Below are 14,146 nucleotides of genomic sequence, written 5' to 3'. Positions count from 1 at the left end.
TTTGAAAGTTTTCAGACAACCTCGAAATAAATCGCTTTTGCACGATTAGCACTATCGCAATGCGTATTTTGTGTTCCTAGACGATTTTTCGTAAAATAAAAACAAAAATGGAAAGAATGTTAGTATTTTTTTTATAAAATAAAACATATCTTAAGTCTTGATCTAGACTAATAAATAAAATTTTTGTATGTCTGTATGTTTGTCTGTTCCGGCTAAACTCGGAAATGGCTGGACCGATTTTGACGATATTTTTATTGGCAGGTAGTTAATGCACTCAGAAGTAACTTAGTCTACTTTTATTTTAGAGAATGCGTAAACTAATATAAAATACGAAAATACAACTATTTACAAACAAAATGATTGTATGAAAGTATGTATAGTAAAAACAATAAAAAACCCGCGAAAGCTTTGAACAAACGGTGGCGTCAGTCGGCCATTTTAATACGCACGTTGTTCTTTTTTTTGAACTAATTAGAGGCTACATTGAAAGAAGGTTTTATAATGACTTTCTCTGTAACAAAATGTACCTATGCGGCTACTATCTACTTTTATTGTTGAAGAAATTGAGACGCAGTAGATACATGTGTTATTTTTTGTGAACGTAAGTAAATATGGCGTCGCTCGATACACAATAAAAAACAGAGCTGCTATAATAGACGCCAAGAGTTTCACATTGCCGAATATAAGACGCGTTTTTATACAGAAGAAAATCTTAAATAATTTTTCTTTTATTATAATCGAAATATTTCTTGCTTTTTATAGGCTTGTGGAACCCTATTATGACTGTTGTTTATTACAGTTTTACCATATTTTACAATATGTCGTACTTTGATGACCTTGTCAGATAAATAGGTGGCTAATTATATGTTTTTACAAATAATTTAACTGTTCGAATAACTACTTTAATCAGTAGAAATGGAGATTTGAAATAAACGAAACCATTTCGAGAATATTCCGTAATCACGAGCTCCCATGAGCTTAATTTGAAATTAACGCCCTCTGTCGTTAGAAAGTAAACAAATAATTACAAAAATGTCCTTTAATTAGCAATTAATTATAGGTATTTAGAAGGTTATCGCTATAAATAAATGATGAAATTATTATTTCTAACGGTCTTCCGCCACAGATAAGATAATGGCCGAATAATGTTTATTGTTTGTTTTGTCTAATTCATATGTAAATGAACGTGCCATACAATTCAATTAGCAATGTACCTATTATTTTTTAAATCGATAAGCTTAGGCTACGATGACCCGGAGCTGCGGACTACCTAGCGGATTTACCGGGACTCCAGCTCGAAAAGCAAGAGTAGGAATGGGGTGGTTTTTAGTAAGAGTCTGACACTCCCTCTCGCCTCGCCAAGACGAGAGAAATCATTGGACGATTATCCCCCTTAAAAATTAGGGATGATCGCTTGCCATCAAGCCTGTGACTATAAACTTTATTAGGTACTACTAAATCTGAAGTTAAAAAAAACCATGGTACATTCATATTATTATAACACTATTACGTTTCCATCACAATAGGCTGAATGCCTATGTGCCTATCCTGCCACAGTGTTGCTAGGCGGTAAAAATACGTCATAAGCTTTTGTTGCCATACTCAAGCAGTATTATATTTTATCATTACACGGAGTGCTTTTATACGAATGCGAATCTAGGTATTGTTGGTAATCTAGTTATCTACCCATATGTCGGGTTTTTGCTAAAAGGCAAAAGGGAGACTAGGACCAATCTTTTAAGCCTTCTAAAATCAAATTATATAAACCTAACTTTACTCAGCTGTCTTTCTTGCTTATTTCCAATCATAAAAGATATAAAAACGTGTTGATATTTGTATTCTAACATTCGTGAGACATAATAAATTAATTATTTCGGCTTTTTTTTTTTTGAAAATCATGCATTGTCTTCTATCACCTTGGGCGAGGCGAGAGGAGTATCAGACTCTTGTTACTAAAAACCTTCCCGTTCCTACTCTTATTTTCGAGTCGGAGCCCCGGTAAACCCGCTAGGTAGTCCGCAGCTCCGGGTTGTGGATTTCGGCTTACGTGACTGTTTGACGAGGAACTCGACTAGTTGCAACCACGCCAGGAGCTCATATTCATAAAACTTATTAAACATCCTAATAGATGAAAAATTAAGATTAATTGACAGTTTCAATCGCTAAGTTATTAAATTGAATATAGACGTAGCGAGGTGACGTGTAGTGTTGGCTATAATATCTCAATTTGATGTGCTCGTGCGTCATCGTGTCATAATCGTAACGTAATAGTCTAAGCGTGTATAATACGAAACTTCATTATACCTAGACGTTTTTTCTCTCTTCCAGTTACTTTTAACCTTTTTTTTATGATTTCCAATTTTATACCGTAATGTTTCCGAGTTAAAGTCTGATTTTAAATGAGACCCTTTTCTTTCATGATGTCACATTAATAAGAGAAAAGTCGCAGTACGTTCTGTCTACCCAAGATTTGAAGAGTAGCAACTAGCACGCGTCTACCTAATTGTCTTTTATCCTTGACTAGCTCTGCTCGGCTCCTATTGGTCATAGCGTTAGGTTTTATAGCCTACAGTGTTTCTCGATAAATGCACTATCCAACACAAAAATAATTATTCAATTCGGACCAGTCGTTTCGCTAATTAGCGCGTTCAAACAAAGAAACCGCTTCAGCCTTATTATATTTATTATAGTATAAATAGATTTATCTTTGTAATTGACACTTTCATTCGCAGTTCTCACAAATTTGCTCTCTACATTGTACAAGATTCCATTTCCTTCCTACGTCATCATCTGCATGCAGTTATATCTATCTAGTCTCCTCTTTGACCTTACCAAAGTCTGCGCTATTAGGAAAACTTGTAGGTTAAATAAATTTCAAAGTATGGTCGTTTTGGTGGTACCATTTACGTGTGCTATTCGCACCTGGTACCCAGAAATACGTGTATTGATCTGCTTAAGACATTTACCTTACCGTAGTGAAGGTAAATGTCTTTGGTAGACTGACAATTGTAAGTTCATTATTGTCGTTTTCTGGAGAATTCCCCATTCATGAGACCGTCTCGTATCTTCGGTGTAGACGTTTTCCATTTCCATAGGTGAATCGAAGCAATGAATGCTCAAATGACCAAATTCTCTCAAGTTTCGGTTCGTTCAAAGATTAATTACACTTTATATACATGTTCTACTGGAAATATCCATTTTCTACAGTTCTTAAGTCAATGCTAAGGGTTTTTTTTTCGGTATTTCGAAAATTTCTCAGTAGTCTCCGCTTTGACCTTACCAAAGTCTGCGCTATTAGGAAAACTTGTAGGTTAAATAAATTTCAAAGTATGGTCGTTTTGGTGGTACCATTTACGTGTGCTATTCGCACCTGGTACCCAGAAATACGTGTATTGATCTGCTTAAGACATTTACCTTACCGGAGTGAAGGTAAATGTCTTATTGTAAGTTCATTATTGTATCGTTTTCTGGAGAATTCCCCATTCATGAGACCGTCTCGTATCTTCGGTGTAGACGTTTTTCACTTCCATAGGTGAATCGAAGCAATGAATGCACCAAATCCTCTCAAGTTTCGGTTCGTTCAAAGATTAATTACACTTTATATACATGTTCTACTGGAAATATCCATTTTCTACAGTTCTTAAGTCAATGGTTTTTTTTTCGGTATTGCGAAAATTTCTCAGTAGTACTACGGAGCTTGTAATTGTACCCAGTATATGGCAATAGGCACCCCCTATTACATGGGACTAATAAATAACACAGTCGGTGAAAAGTGGGTGTGCATTGTATAGCGGCATTACGAGCCATAATGTGCACCTCTGCCTACACCACCAGTCCGTACAGCACCATCATAAGTCAATGATAGGAATCACAATATGTCCAATAGCCATACGAGATTTGTCTTCAAATTAATGAATATTTTCGTCAGTTTAATCTTTACTTTGTTAGAACGTGAATGTCTGCTCTAACAACAAATGCGCACTGAGTTAATCAGAGCGAGAAATGAACCTAATTTATAACTACGATTAGTATTAACGTCCAATCTGCTAGCTGCTGTTCTACAATCTGTTTCTGACTTCAAATAAGATGCTATCGATGTTTAACTTCTGAAATACGAGCCAAGAATATCGTATCTAGAATGTTGAGTTAAGATCTAAATGGTCTTTGCCAAAAATATGGCCATACCAAAGTTCGTTCGCGTTCGGCGCTTTAATTGGCCAGCTCGAATAAACCAACCAATCAGAGCGCCGAACGCTCTCTCGTTTCGTTTTCGTTCAACGCAAAGCAAACTCGTACTAAGGGTACTGGTCAGTCTATTTGAACTATTTAACCTTAACAAAACTACCAGTAACTTTTTTTAAGGGGGCAAAAGTCATTCAATTACTTTTCCCGCCTTGGGCGAGGTGAGAGGGAGTGTCAGACTCTTACTGACTAAAAACCATCCCGTTACTACTCCTGTTTTTCGAGCCGGAGCCCCGGTAAACCCGCTAGGTAGTCCGCAGCTCCGGATCAGGCATCAGCCCTACTGGACCTCATCTGTGGTGGTCTGATGGCTCTTGGAAAACTACAAGTAGCTACTGACATTTATTTGTTAGATATGAAGATATCCATGGATCGAACGATTCCGATAACTCCATCCATAATAATCGAAACCGCATTTACCAATTTACCGAAACCTCGATTATCGTAAAAGGCTATAGAAGCGTATTTGGTAGCAAATAACAACAGACTAAGGTTAGTAAGAGGTATAGAAGGAGTGTTTCCACACAAACACTAATAGTTACGTTTAGCTTGAAAATTATTTTGTCACGATTGTTTTACTGTGCATTTCGTGATGCAATCCAACGCGTTTTGTTATTGTTATAACTCACGTTTTTGTTCATTGATAATAATAAGTGCAGTGCCGACATTGATCTTTTTAACTTACTAGTTATAAAATTATTATTTAATGCTATTATAGAAATCGGTTGTTAAAACTATTTTGTTGGAAAATATGCAAGCAGTGTTTAAGCTAAGCTAATAAAAAGTTTAGCTTAGTTTAAACATGCTGACCAATCATTAATGTTTACATGTTGCTTTGTGCATTTCACTGTCATCTCAAGTTTGTGCTACCTATCATTTCTTTAGACTTCCTCTACCAAAACCGACCATGATATCTAGTACTTTAGCCTTGCAATAAAACCACAGGTTAATAATTCATATCTATTCCCTTTTCACTCTTCACTCCGGGTCGTTGCCTCCCAAGATCCCGTCTCGACGAAATAGGATTTCTATTTCTTCCCCCCATCTTGTTATGCTTTCGGCTAGACGTTCAATTTTTATATTTTCCCGCTATTTCAAATTTTACAATCAATTTTGTGTTTTTTACGTTTACCCCTCGTATCATTTGACCCCTGAGTTCATACACCTCTGTTGTCCTCTGCGCCATTGGTCAATTCTGAGTAATCGTCTAGTTTAATCGGAGCAATTTCGGAATTGATTATTTCTTGGGACGTAATATGTGTGATGGGCGTCGCCTCGTGCTTAAAGTGATTGCTTGTAAAAGCTGATTCAGCTACTTATAAGTTCAGTACAAAAGGAAGGCGGTTTGGATGTAAGCTATCTTGGTTTTTAGTTTTTTCGAAAACTCGTGTCTTTATTTTTTTGCATCACCAAACATTGAGGTTTCATGATGGCAAATGCTTAGATGTACTTTAAATATGGTTCTTTGGATTACTATGGATCAATCTTTGCGGATGGTTATAGATGCTAGGTACATTAATATTACCAACAACACTTAGGAAATGAATGCACAAACACTAGGAAGACTAAATTAGTTACATAATAATATCAAAGTCAAAGCATTTATTTCAATTAATTCTAAATTAGACACTTTTGAAACGTCAAATTGAATTGTCCGTAAGCCTGTCTGTCAGTGTCTATCAAACAATACTCCTTCAAAAGAAAACATCGTTAATTTCCTTTTTAATATTCAACTCAACACTGACCTATTACAGTTTCAGCAAGTCAAATCAATATTACGTCATCGTGACTGACACAGTGACCAACAAGTCGACATTAGGTATTAATCGTATTGTGACTCATTCCCTGGCAATAGGCAAAAGGCTGAAGCATTTATGCAAAATAATAATAATGATACTTGTTGCCGTATCAATTGCTTTGTTTGCTTCTTGTAAATGGGCATTACCATCTGTGAGTGTCTGGTTAGTGAATGTGTTTGTTTAATTAATACCATTTTTGGGTAGGAAAACTACATCACTGGTACTGGTAGTGAGAATGTGTTTGTCCCATTTGGAATAAGTGCTGTGGAAAGGGACGTTTCTTCTATTCTTGGTTCCTTTAATGAGTATTCAAGTATTTATTGCATCCATAATGTACATAGGTACGGTGTTTAGGGCACAGCAAATTATTAAATTCGTAGGAGAAAGGAAGGGCATTTAGAAATAATTTAATATCGTATTAAAATTAGTTATTATCTCTCCACATCATCAAGGTCTGATCGTGTTCCCATTTGATTCCCAAATACTCTTACAAAGTTGTGAGTGGGACGACATAAAAGCCAGACAACTAGCGGCAATTAATTATAATTATACAATACAATTAATTTTTAGTTTTCATTCCGCTTGTAGATGATAGTGTAGCATGGATTTCCGCAAAGTAACGCCTGAGTCTATTCTATAAATTATAATTATGTTAATGGTGCTCTTATGTGTCCACTCTGTGGAAGAATATTTACAAACAAAGGTGGATCTGTCAGCCACATGAGAGCCCATGATAGACGACAGTAGTCAAGAAATGGTAGCCGTAGCCGAAACCGGTATGGAAGGATAATTATTATATTTTGACTGCACGAGTGGCGCGGTGGCTGGGCAACTGGCAACCACGCAACGTGCAACGGCTTCGATTCAAAATACCCGCACGGAGCGATTTTTCCACAAATAGTTGTTTCGGGTCCGGGTGGCATTTGTATGTGAAATTGTATATTAGTAAACGCACCCACGACACAGGAGAAAATCCTAGCGTTTTTAAAAAACATAATAAAATTATTACTCTTTGCGAATGCTTTTTCGAACCCACAACATGGACCTTTACTTGATGCGAATTGAAAATCGTAAAATGTATAAAAATCGCTCCCTAAATATTCGCGAACGTTGACCCTCCTCATTAAAATGATCCTGTACACCAGGAGGTCCCTGACCGGCGGCACTCGGTCACTCCTGTTTCAAACAAAGACCAGACAGTATCGATTGGTATCCGTCTGCATCTACACTTACATAATTAATCGTTTGCATGTGGCAACACTGTACCATCGAACCCTGCTGCAGTGCTGCCCACAGCAACAGGCTATTTTCATCTTGTTTAGCGTTCAAGCGGAAGGCTTTTCGATGATTTTTGTGTTACTACAAGTAAACAAGCTTAAACAAAGGGTAATTTGTTTCGATTATTCATAATGGAATCTTTGTTTCAATAGTGTCAGAAAATAAAAGCCTGAGGGTGCTTTTCCACCAGAGATGGGTTATGCTACGTGGCTGTGGATGCGTTTTGCTTCCACCAATCATATTCATTGATAGTTTCAACATTAGCACTGGTGGAAACGGACTCAACTAAGCTATGTTTTTATACGGACAGATGCGTGCTATGGATGTGTGCTATAGATGGCTTCCCTATAGCATATCTCTGGTATAAAAGCACCCTTATTCGTTTTGTATCATTGATTCTAATGGTTTGTCATAATCCAGTAGATATCTTTAAATTGTTGATTAATCATCAAGACGCATTGCAATTGCAAGCAAAGCTAATGAATCGCTTATATTATAGTAGTTTTCCTCTCCCAGAAAAAAGTCTTACGAACGTTTCCACAAGGCAAGAAAGATTTTTTGCTCAGTCCTACCTTCGGATGGCTAAAAAATCGACTGCCAATGAAGGTCTTTTAAAACGCCTCAAGTTTAACAGTGCACTGATATGATAGCGGTTGGAAAATTAGGTCAAAAGATTGCTGAGATTTTCTGCTAGAGATAAAATCTAGATATTTTGATAGGAATTTGTAGATACATCCGTACTTTTATATCCACTCGTCTTAAGTTCCCTATGGTCATTCTCATTGCCTTCAAGGCTTAGATGTGAAAGGATTAGTTTTTTTTTCCTGAGAAATACAACCCGAGTCTTTTCAAGGACAGAGTGAATAGGTACTTTCTAAGTCTGTGTGCTCCATCTTCGGTCACATCTTCGCTTCGCTGTTCTGTAAACGGGATGGTGGCCAAACGCACGTTAAAAAAGGCTTTTCCTTGCAAATATGATTACACAAAAACTCTGTATTGTCACAATTCACGTCACCCCTTCATTTAGCAGCCATTTGTCTTGTTTCTCTATACATTATCTTATCGACCGAGATTGTGGCAGTTTTACAAAAACATTAGAGTATGACAACGCAGTCTGAAGTCGCCATTGTTGCGTTATCACTACGTATAGTCTCCACTTTATCTTCACCTATTATCGTAAAAATACGTAAAGATATTCCACTATGAGATTGATATGGAATACAAATATTTTTGTCGGATCATTCATTACTTGGCGACATATAAACATGAAATTTCAGAAAAAAGGACTAACAGACTTATAGAAAGGGTTCCAAAAGGGTTCTTAGAAGGGGGGCCTTCTCTATTTAATCATAGTTCCATGTCCTTAAATCACCTTTTGTAGCGAATCCCCTTTCTACCTCAACTTCATTACAAAACCAACCATAATATGCTCACTAAAAGACCCTAAAAATGTTCAAAGTACCTGGGCAACTAGTTGCTTCCCGTCGACACAGATAGGAAGACACGATTAGCTGATAAGATTACGCATTAGACTGGAGTAACGTGATATTTACTTATCCCGTGTGATGACAAACAGACAGCAACAACGTTCTTAGGAAACTAGCTCACCTAACCTATTTGGTATGCAAGTAAGAAAATAAGGATATGTGTCCAGTATATGGCAATAGGCCCCTATTACATGGGACTTAAAACACAAATGGTGAAAAGTGAATGTACATTGTGTAGCGGCATTACGTGCCGTAATGTGCACCTCTGCCTACCCCTTCGGGGATAAAAGCCGTGACGTTGTGTGTGAGTAAGAAAATAAAGACACTTACTACCTACTGGTTATTGAACTGACCAATGGTTACAAAGAAATATGGCTTCGTTATAAACCATCCTTTGCATAAAATTTGGTATAACGATAGCTAAAGTTAACCTTCGTTTTCCTACCTGCATACTCGAGCTATTTACTTTGGTGCTTGAGTGTCTACTTCAGGTAAAAGTTAATTTGCTTTAAGGTCCTTTTATTGTATAAGTACTGCCTGTATATTGTTCTAGGCCCTTTCATTCATAGTTTCAAACCTTCGTACAGTCAATACTCAAAGCTGTTATTTCATTTCATATAAATCATAGGCTATTCAGAGGTTTTTGAATAGTGAATAGGCTACAAAAGAGCACTTTTACATGACAATATTTTTTTAATAACATCTTTATGAGTAGATGATTTCAGCATTCTCTAACGCACTACTCTGAAGAGTATAGTATTGAATTGATTTGTCGCACACGTCTCGTGACACGTCGCATATTTAATTAAACGTTTAAAAATTGCTATGTATGACACATTTTTTTTTCATTCATAGTACACAGCACAACATGCAGGTATTTTCTTTTATACTTTGTTCTTCTTATCTGCATTTTAATTTTACATACAGACCATAGCTATAAGTATAAGTACCTACCGTGTTTTAGTTTAGCCAGACAACAAAGATAGTAGGGAAATTGATGACAAGTGGGGGAGGGGGGATACGCCAGACATTAATTTATTAACAGGGAGAGGTTTATGACTTGCATTCCATTAGCATTCATTTTGTGATAGCGTTCATTGTTTATATCTATTTACACAATTAGTAAACCCATCTTTGATGAGTTGTATTGTAGTGCGATGTTATGTGAAAATTTTTGGAACAAGCCGGTAAACTATCAGACGGATCACCTGATGGTAAGCAATCGCCGCTGCCCTTGGACATTTGAAACACCAGAGGCGTTACAAGTGCGTTGCTGGTCTTTTGGGGGTTAGGAATTTAAGGGTTATTGGGGAATCGGAGATTGGGAAGGTAATTGGGCCTCCGGTAACCTCACTCACGCAACGAAACACAACGCAAGAATATTTCTGGAAATAAAAAGGCTGTTCTTAAGGGAGCTTTACTATTAGCTGCTGCTGATTTCTATTTATTTAGTAAATGTTGATTTATCACAAAACCATTTCCTTAACATGTATCTAATTCAGTATTGAAAGCAAACATGAAGTCACTATACTGGGTGGACTCAACGAGTTTTGTGTGAAATTCTTCGGCCCTCCCGGCAGTAAGTACCCTCCCATTTTGATTTTATTTATTATTATTATATGTATAGATAAAGAGATTTAAAGAAAGATTCCTATGTTTGTTTGTTCGATATAAAAATAAGAAAAAAGATGTAACTGTTTCTTTCATATGTATTATCTTGGAACATTTTTTTTTGAGAGATAAATGTAGCAGTTGTTTTTTTTTGTATTTGATGTTTTAATTTCTGTCAGTTAAAGATTTATAGATTACATTTTTCAATTATGTGTTATCTTAATTACTGTATCAATTTATTTGTTTAATTAATTACCTTTTTTGAACAAACAATTAATCTTATTTTTGATAAACATTTTAATCAATTGGATGCTTTTAGGTATGTAATGTTGAATAGAAATAAAGTTATACTTGATCTAAGTGAGTTCATGTCCCTGAGATACGGCGGACTTCATTGTTTCGGTGTTTTCATGGTTGTATCTATTTTACATCTTAGGGACATGAGCAACTGTCTTGGATCCCGCAACGAAATAAAACAGAAGAAATAATTTGAGGAGCGATAGTTTCCACTTCCCTCGGTGAAATTTAACGCGGGACACAGAATTAAAATACTTTTTTTTTAATGGGACAACCTCCCATACCGCTGCTACTCTTGTAAGTCAGGATCTACAGTAGATACAACCATGAAAACACCAGAACACTGAAGTCCGGCGCGTCCCAGGGAAATGAATGACTGTCTTGGATCCCGCAACGAAACAAATCAGAAGATGTTATTAGAGGAGAAGAAAGAAGAGACTGGCTTATTGGTCGAGTGGTCGCAAGTGTGACTGCCGAACAAGGGGTCTCGGGTTCGATTCCCGGGTCGGGCAAAGTATTATAGGCTTTTTTTCGGATTTTCGAAAAATTTCTCGGTAGTAGCACGGAGCCTGGAATTGTGTCCAGGATATGGTAATAGGCTCACCCCCTATTACAAGGGACTTTAACACAAAATGGTGAAAAGTGGGTGTACATTGTATAGCGGCATTACGTGCCGTAATGTGCACCTCTGCCTACCCCTTCGGGGATAAAAGGCGTGAAGTTGTGTGTGTGTGTGTGTGTGTCTAAGAGAAGAAGAATTAAAATACTGTTTAAATTACAAAAATGGCTGTTAAATTTCCAGCTCCTTATGAGGGCGGCGTGTGGCGAGTGCGCGTGCACCTGCCCGACCACTACCCCTTCAAGTCCCCCTCCATCGGCTTCATGAACAAGGTCTACCATCCCAACATCGACGAGGTCTCCGGCACCGTGTGTCTTGACGTCATCAACCAGGCCTGGACTGCGCTTTATGGTGAGTTTTATGAGATAAGGAGACTGGTCACCTGGGGCCTTAGTCTGCTATTACAATTGTGTCAGCTATACAACCTACATAGCTCCGTCCCTCTTGCACTGATCAGTGATCGACCATTCTGACACAATTGTAATAGCAGACTAAGGCCCCTGAATGCCCCTGATGGTAAGCAATGTGGCCGCTCTTGGACATCCGCAACATCAAAAGAGTTACAAGTGCTTAAGACCTTTGCGAGAGTTGGGCCTTCGGTAACCTCATTCGTATTTTTATATACAAGGCTCTCGTTTCGTGCCTTTTGCCTAGAAGGTCGTAGTACTCCGATCGAGCTGGTCCATTTGTGCCAAAGCTTGGCTCAGTTGGCTCTACGACGTGATAAGTTTTTGGAGAATTATGTGTTCAATACTGAAAGTAGTATCTACGTTGCGACTCCTAAGTCTTTAGCACATCCTTCCAGGAGGCTGTGTCTTCGGCATGCTTGATTGAGAGACCCGTAATATACTTAATTTTTCAACCATTGTGTTGATAGACTTAATAGGACACATAAAATGTGGAAAGAATGTTTAATTGTGCTTTCTAAACAAATAAGCGTTATTCTATTATTAATATATTTAATTCTATTCATATGGTGTTTTATCATTATTTAAATAATTTGACTTATTGATAAAATAAAATAAAGGAACAGGCGAAAACTATTGCTCAAATATTTTAATATGTAATAGTTGGCCTACTCTTTCGCAAAATAATAGATTATTGTTTTGTTATGATTCATTTAAATATGTTCAAAGAACAATAATTAGCTACGTATTTTAGGACTGTCTGTGTCTATTCAACTGAATACAAATTTCTTTCGCCTTTATCTCAGAGGCGTAGACAAACTACAGAGCATTATTTACTCATAATTACATTTTTCACGTTTATAGCTCTATTATGATATTTTCGAATGTACTCGCGATAATTGTCATCTGAATAAATTTTATTTAGATCTACCATTACTATTAGTTCGTCATTAATTCATGACTGTACATCATGTGACTGTCTACTGCTAGGTTTTGGGCCTCCTCTATACATATGATGTACTAGTTTCACCCCTTCTGCTCGGCTCCTATTGGTTATGGCGTGATGTTTTTATAACCTTCTTCGATAAATGCACTACCCAACACAAAAATAATGATTCCAATCGGACCAGCACACAGTGGGCTGGGATTACAAAGTTTGGACTTAAGAAATGAAATGTATATTTTTGGTATCTAGGTATTATTTATAAACTTTTATCATCAGGAACTTTTTTTTATTTAACTAGTAGTTTGAGAGATATAGCCATTTGTATTTTGAATGAAAAAAATTTTTTTTTTGTTTTATAATTCGCAGTCGTTTGTTTTACACATATTTCCGAGAATTTAGTGATAAGAGAGCACGTACACAGGTAGGGCTGAGCTGCGAGCTACTACCGGGGTCCATAGGTGGCGGATAATGGATCGGTGGTAAGATATTGCCACTAGCTGTTTCGACAGTCCCCGACCATGCAGCGGCAGATTTGGAGGGTGTAGTGGGTATCTCTCGGGGGGGATACTCTACAAAATGCTACAAAAGATCCGATGATATTTCTGTGACATGGCGAGTTAGTGCCGCCAGTAAATAAGCACTCCCTGTGCCTGAGCAGCTGCAGGTACAGTAGGTCGTCGAGTGGAGATCCAGTGGATCGGTACAGTCGGCGGTCATCATTGTCACCCCTGTGACAAACAGCGATGTGGAAGGCAAAGGGAAAACCACCACATAACATTTTCTCAGGATAATCATTATGGCAAATACAACACAAACAACGGCCCTCAGTCCCCGGCAGACCTTAGATGGTCAGAGGGTGCGAAGAATCCCCGGGTGTGCCGTAAAGATTGCTACGTGGAATGTGAGAAGCATGTACACGTGTGTTAAATATAAAAACATTATAAAAGAGATGAAGAGATTGGACATCGACATTCTAGGGATTAGCGAGTCTAGATTAAAGGGCACTGGAATAGATGTCTTGGATGAAACCCTTACTTACTATAGCGGAAACAACGACACGGGGCATAGCAATGGCGTTGCTATTATGATTAAAAAACATCTCAAAACCAGTGTAATTAATTTCCATCCAGTTTCAGATCGCGTTATGCTTCTACAACTGAGAGCCAAACCGGTAAACATAAACATAGTGCAAGTTTATGCTCCCACTGCAGCCAAAAACCACGACTACTTAATCGACCCTTTCTACGAAGATGTTTCATCAGTTCTTCTGAAACTAAAGGCCCATGAGTGTAACATAGTCATGGGTGATTTTAATGCTAAGATTGGCCAAGATATCGTACATGGTGTTGTCGGTAGATTTGGGTTGGGAGAGCGCAATGAACGTGGAGACCGGCTGGTTCAATTTTGTCAAGAACAGAAACTTATTATTGCAAACACTTTATTCAAGCTACCACCACGTC

The 14,146-nt window shown here is 37.5% G+C and overlaps 1 protein-coding gene across 1 annotated transcript in view; it reads left to right on the top strand.

Annotated features, from left to right (window-relative positions):
* The window catches only part of LOC118280698 (ubiquitin-conjugating enzyme E2 H), a 29,412-nt gene that overhangs the window by 2,820 nt on the left and 12,446 nt on the right, over nucleotides 1-14,146 (top strand). Inside the window, exons 2-3 of the mRNA XM_035601005.2 lie at nucleotides 10,309-10,385; nucleotides 11,517-11,684. Coding sequence (XP_035456898.1) covers nucleotides 10,309-10,385; nucleotides 11,517-11,684 — 245 coding nt within the window. The remainder of the gene's footprint in view (nucleotides 1-10,308; nucleotides 10,386-11,516; nucleotides 11,685-14,146) is intronic.

This window comes from Spodoptera frugiperda, chromosome 16, assembly GCF_023101765.2.
Source record: "Spodoptera frugiperda isolate SF20-4 chromosome 16, AGI-APGP_CSIRO_Sfru_2.0, whole genome shotgun sequence".
NCBI classification, from domain to species: Eukaryota; Metazoa; Arthropoda; class Insecta; order Lepidoptera; family Noctuidae; genus Spodoptera; species Spodoptera frugiperda.
The sequence above is the reverse complement of the archived record's forward strand: the minus strand, read 5'-3'. Positions and strand labels throughout refer to the sequence as shown.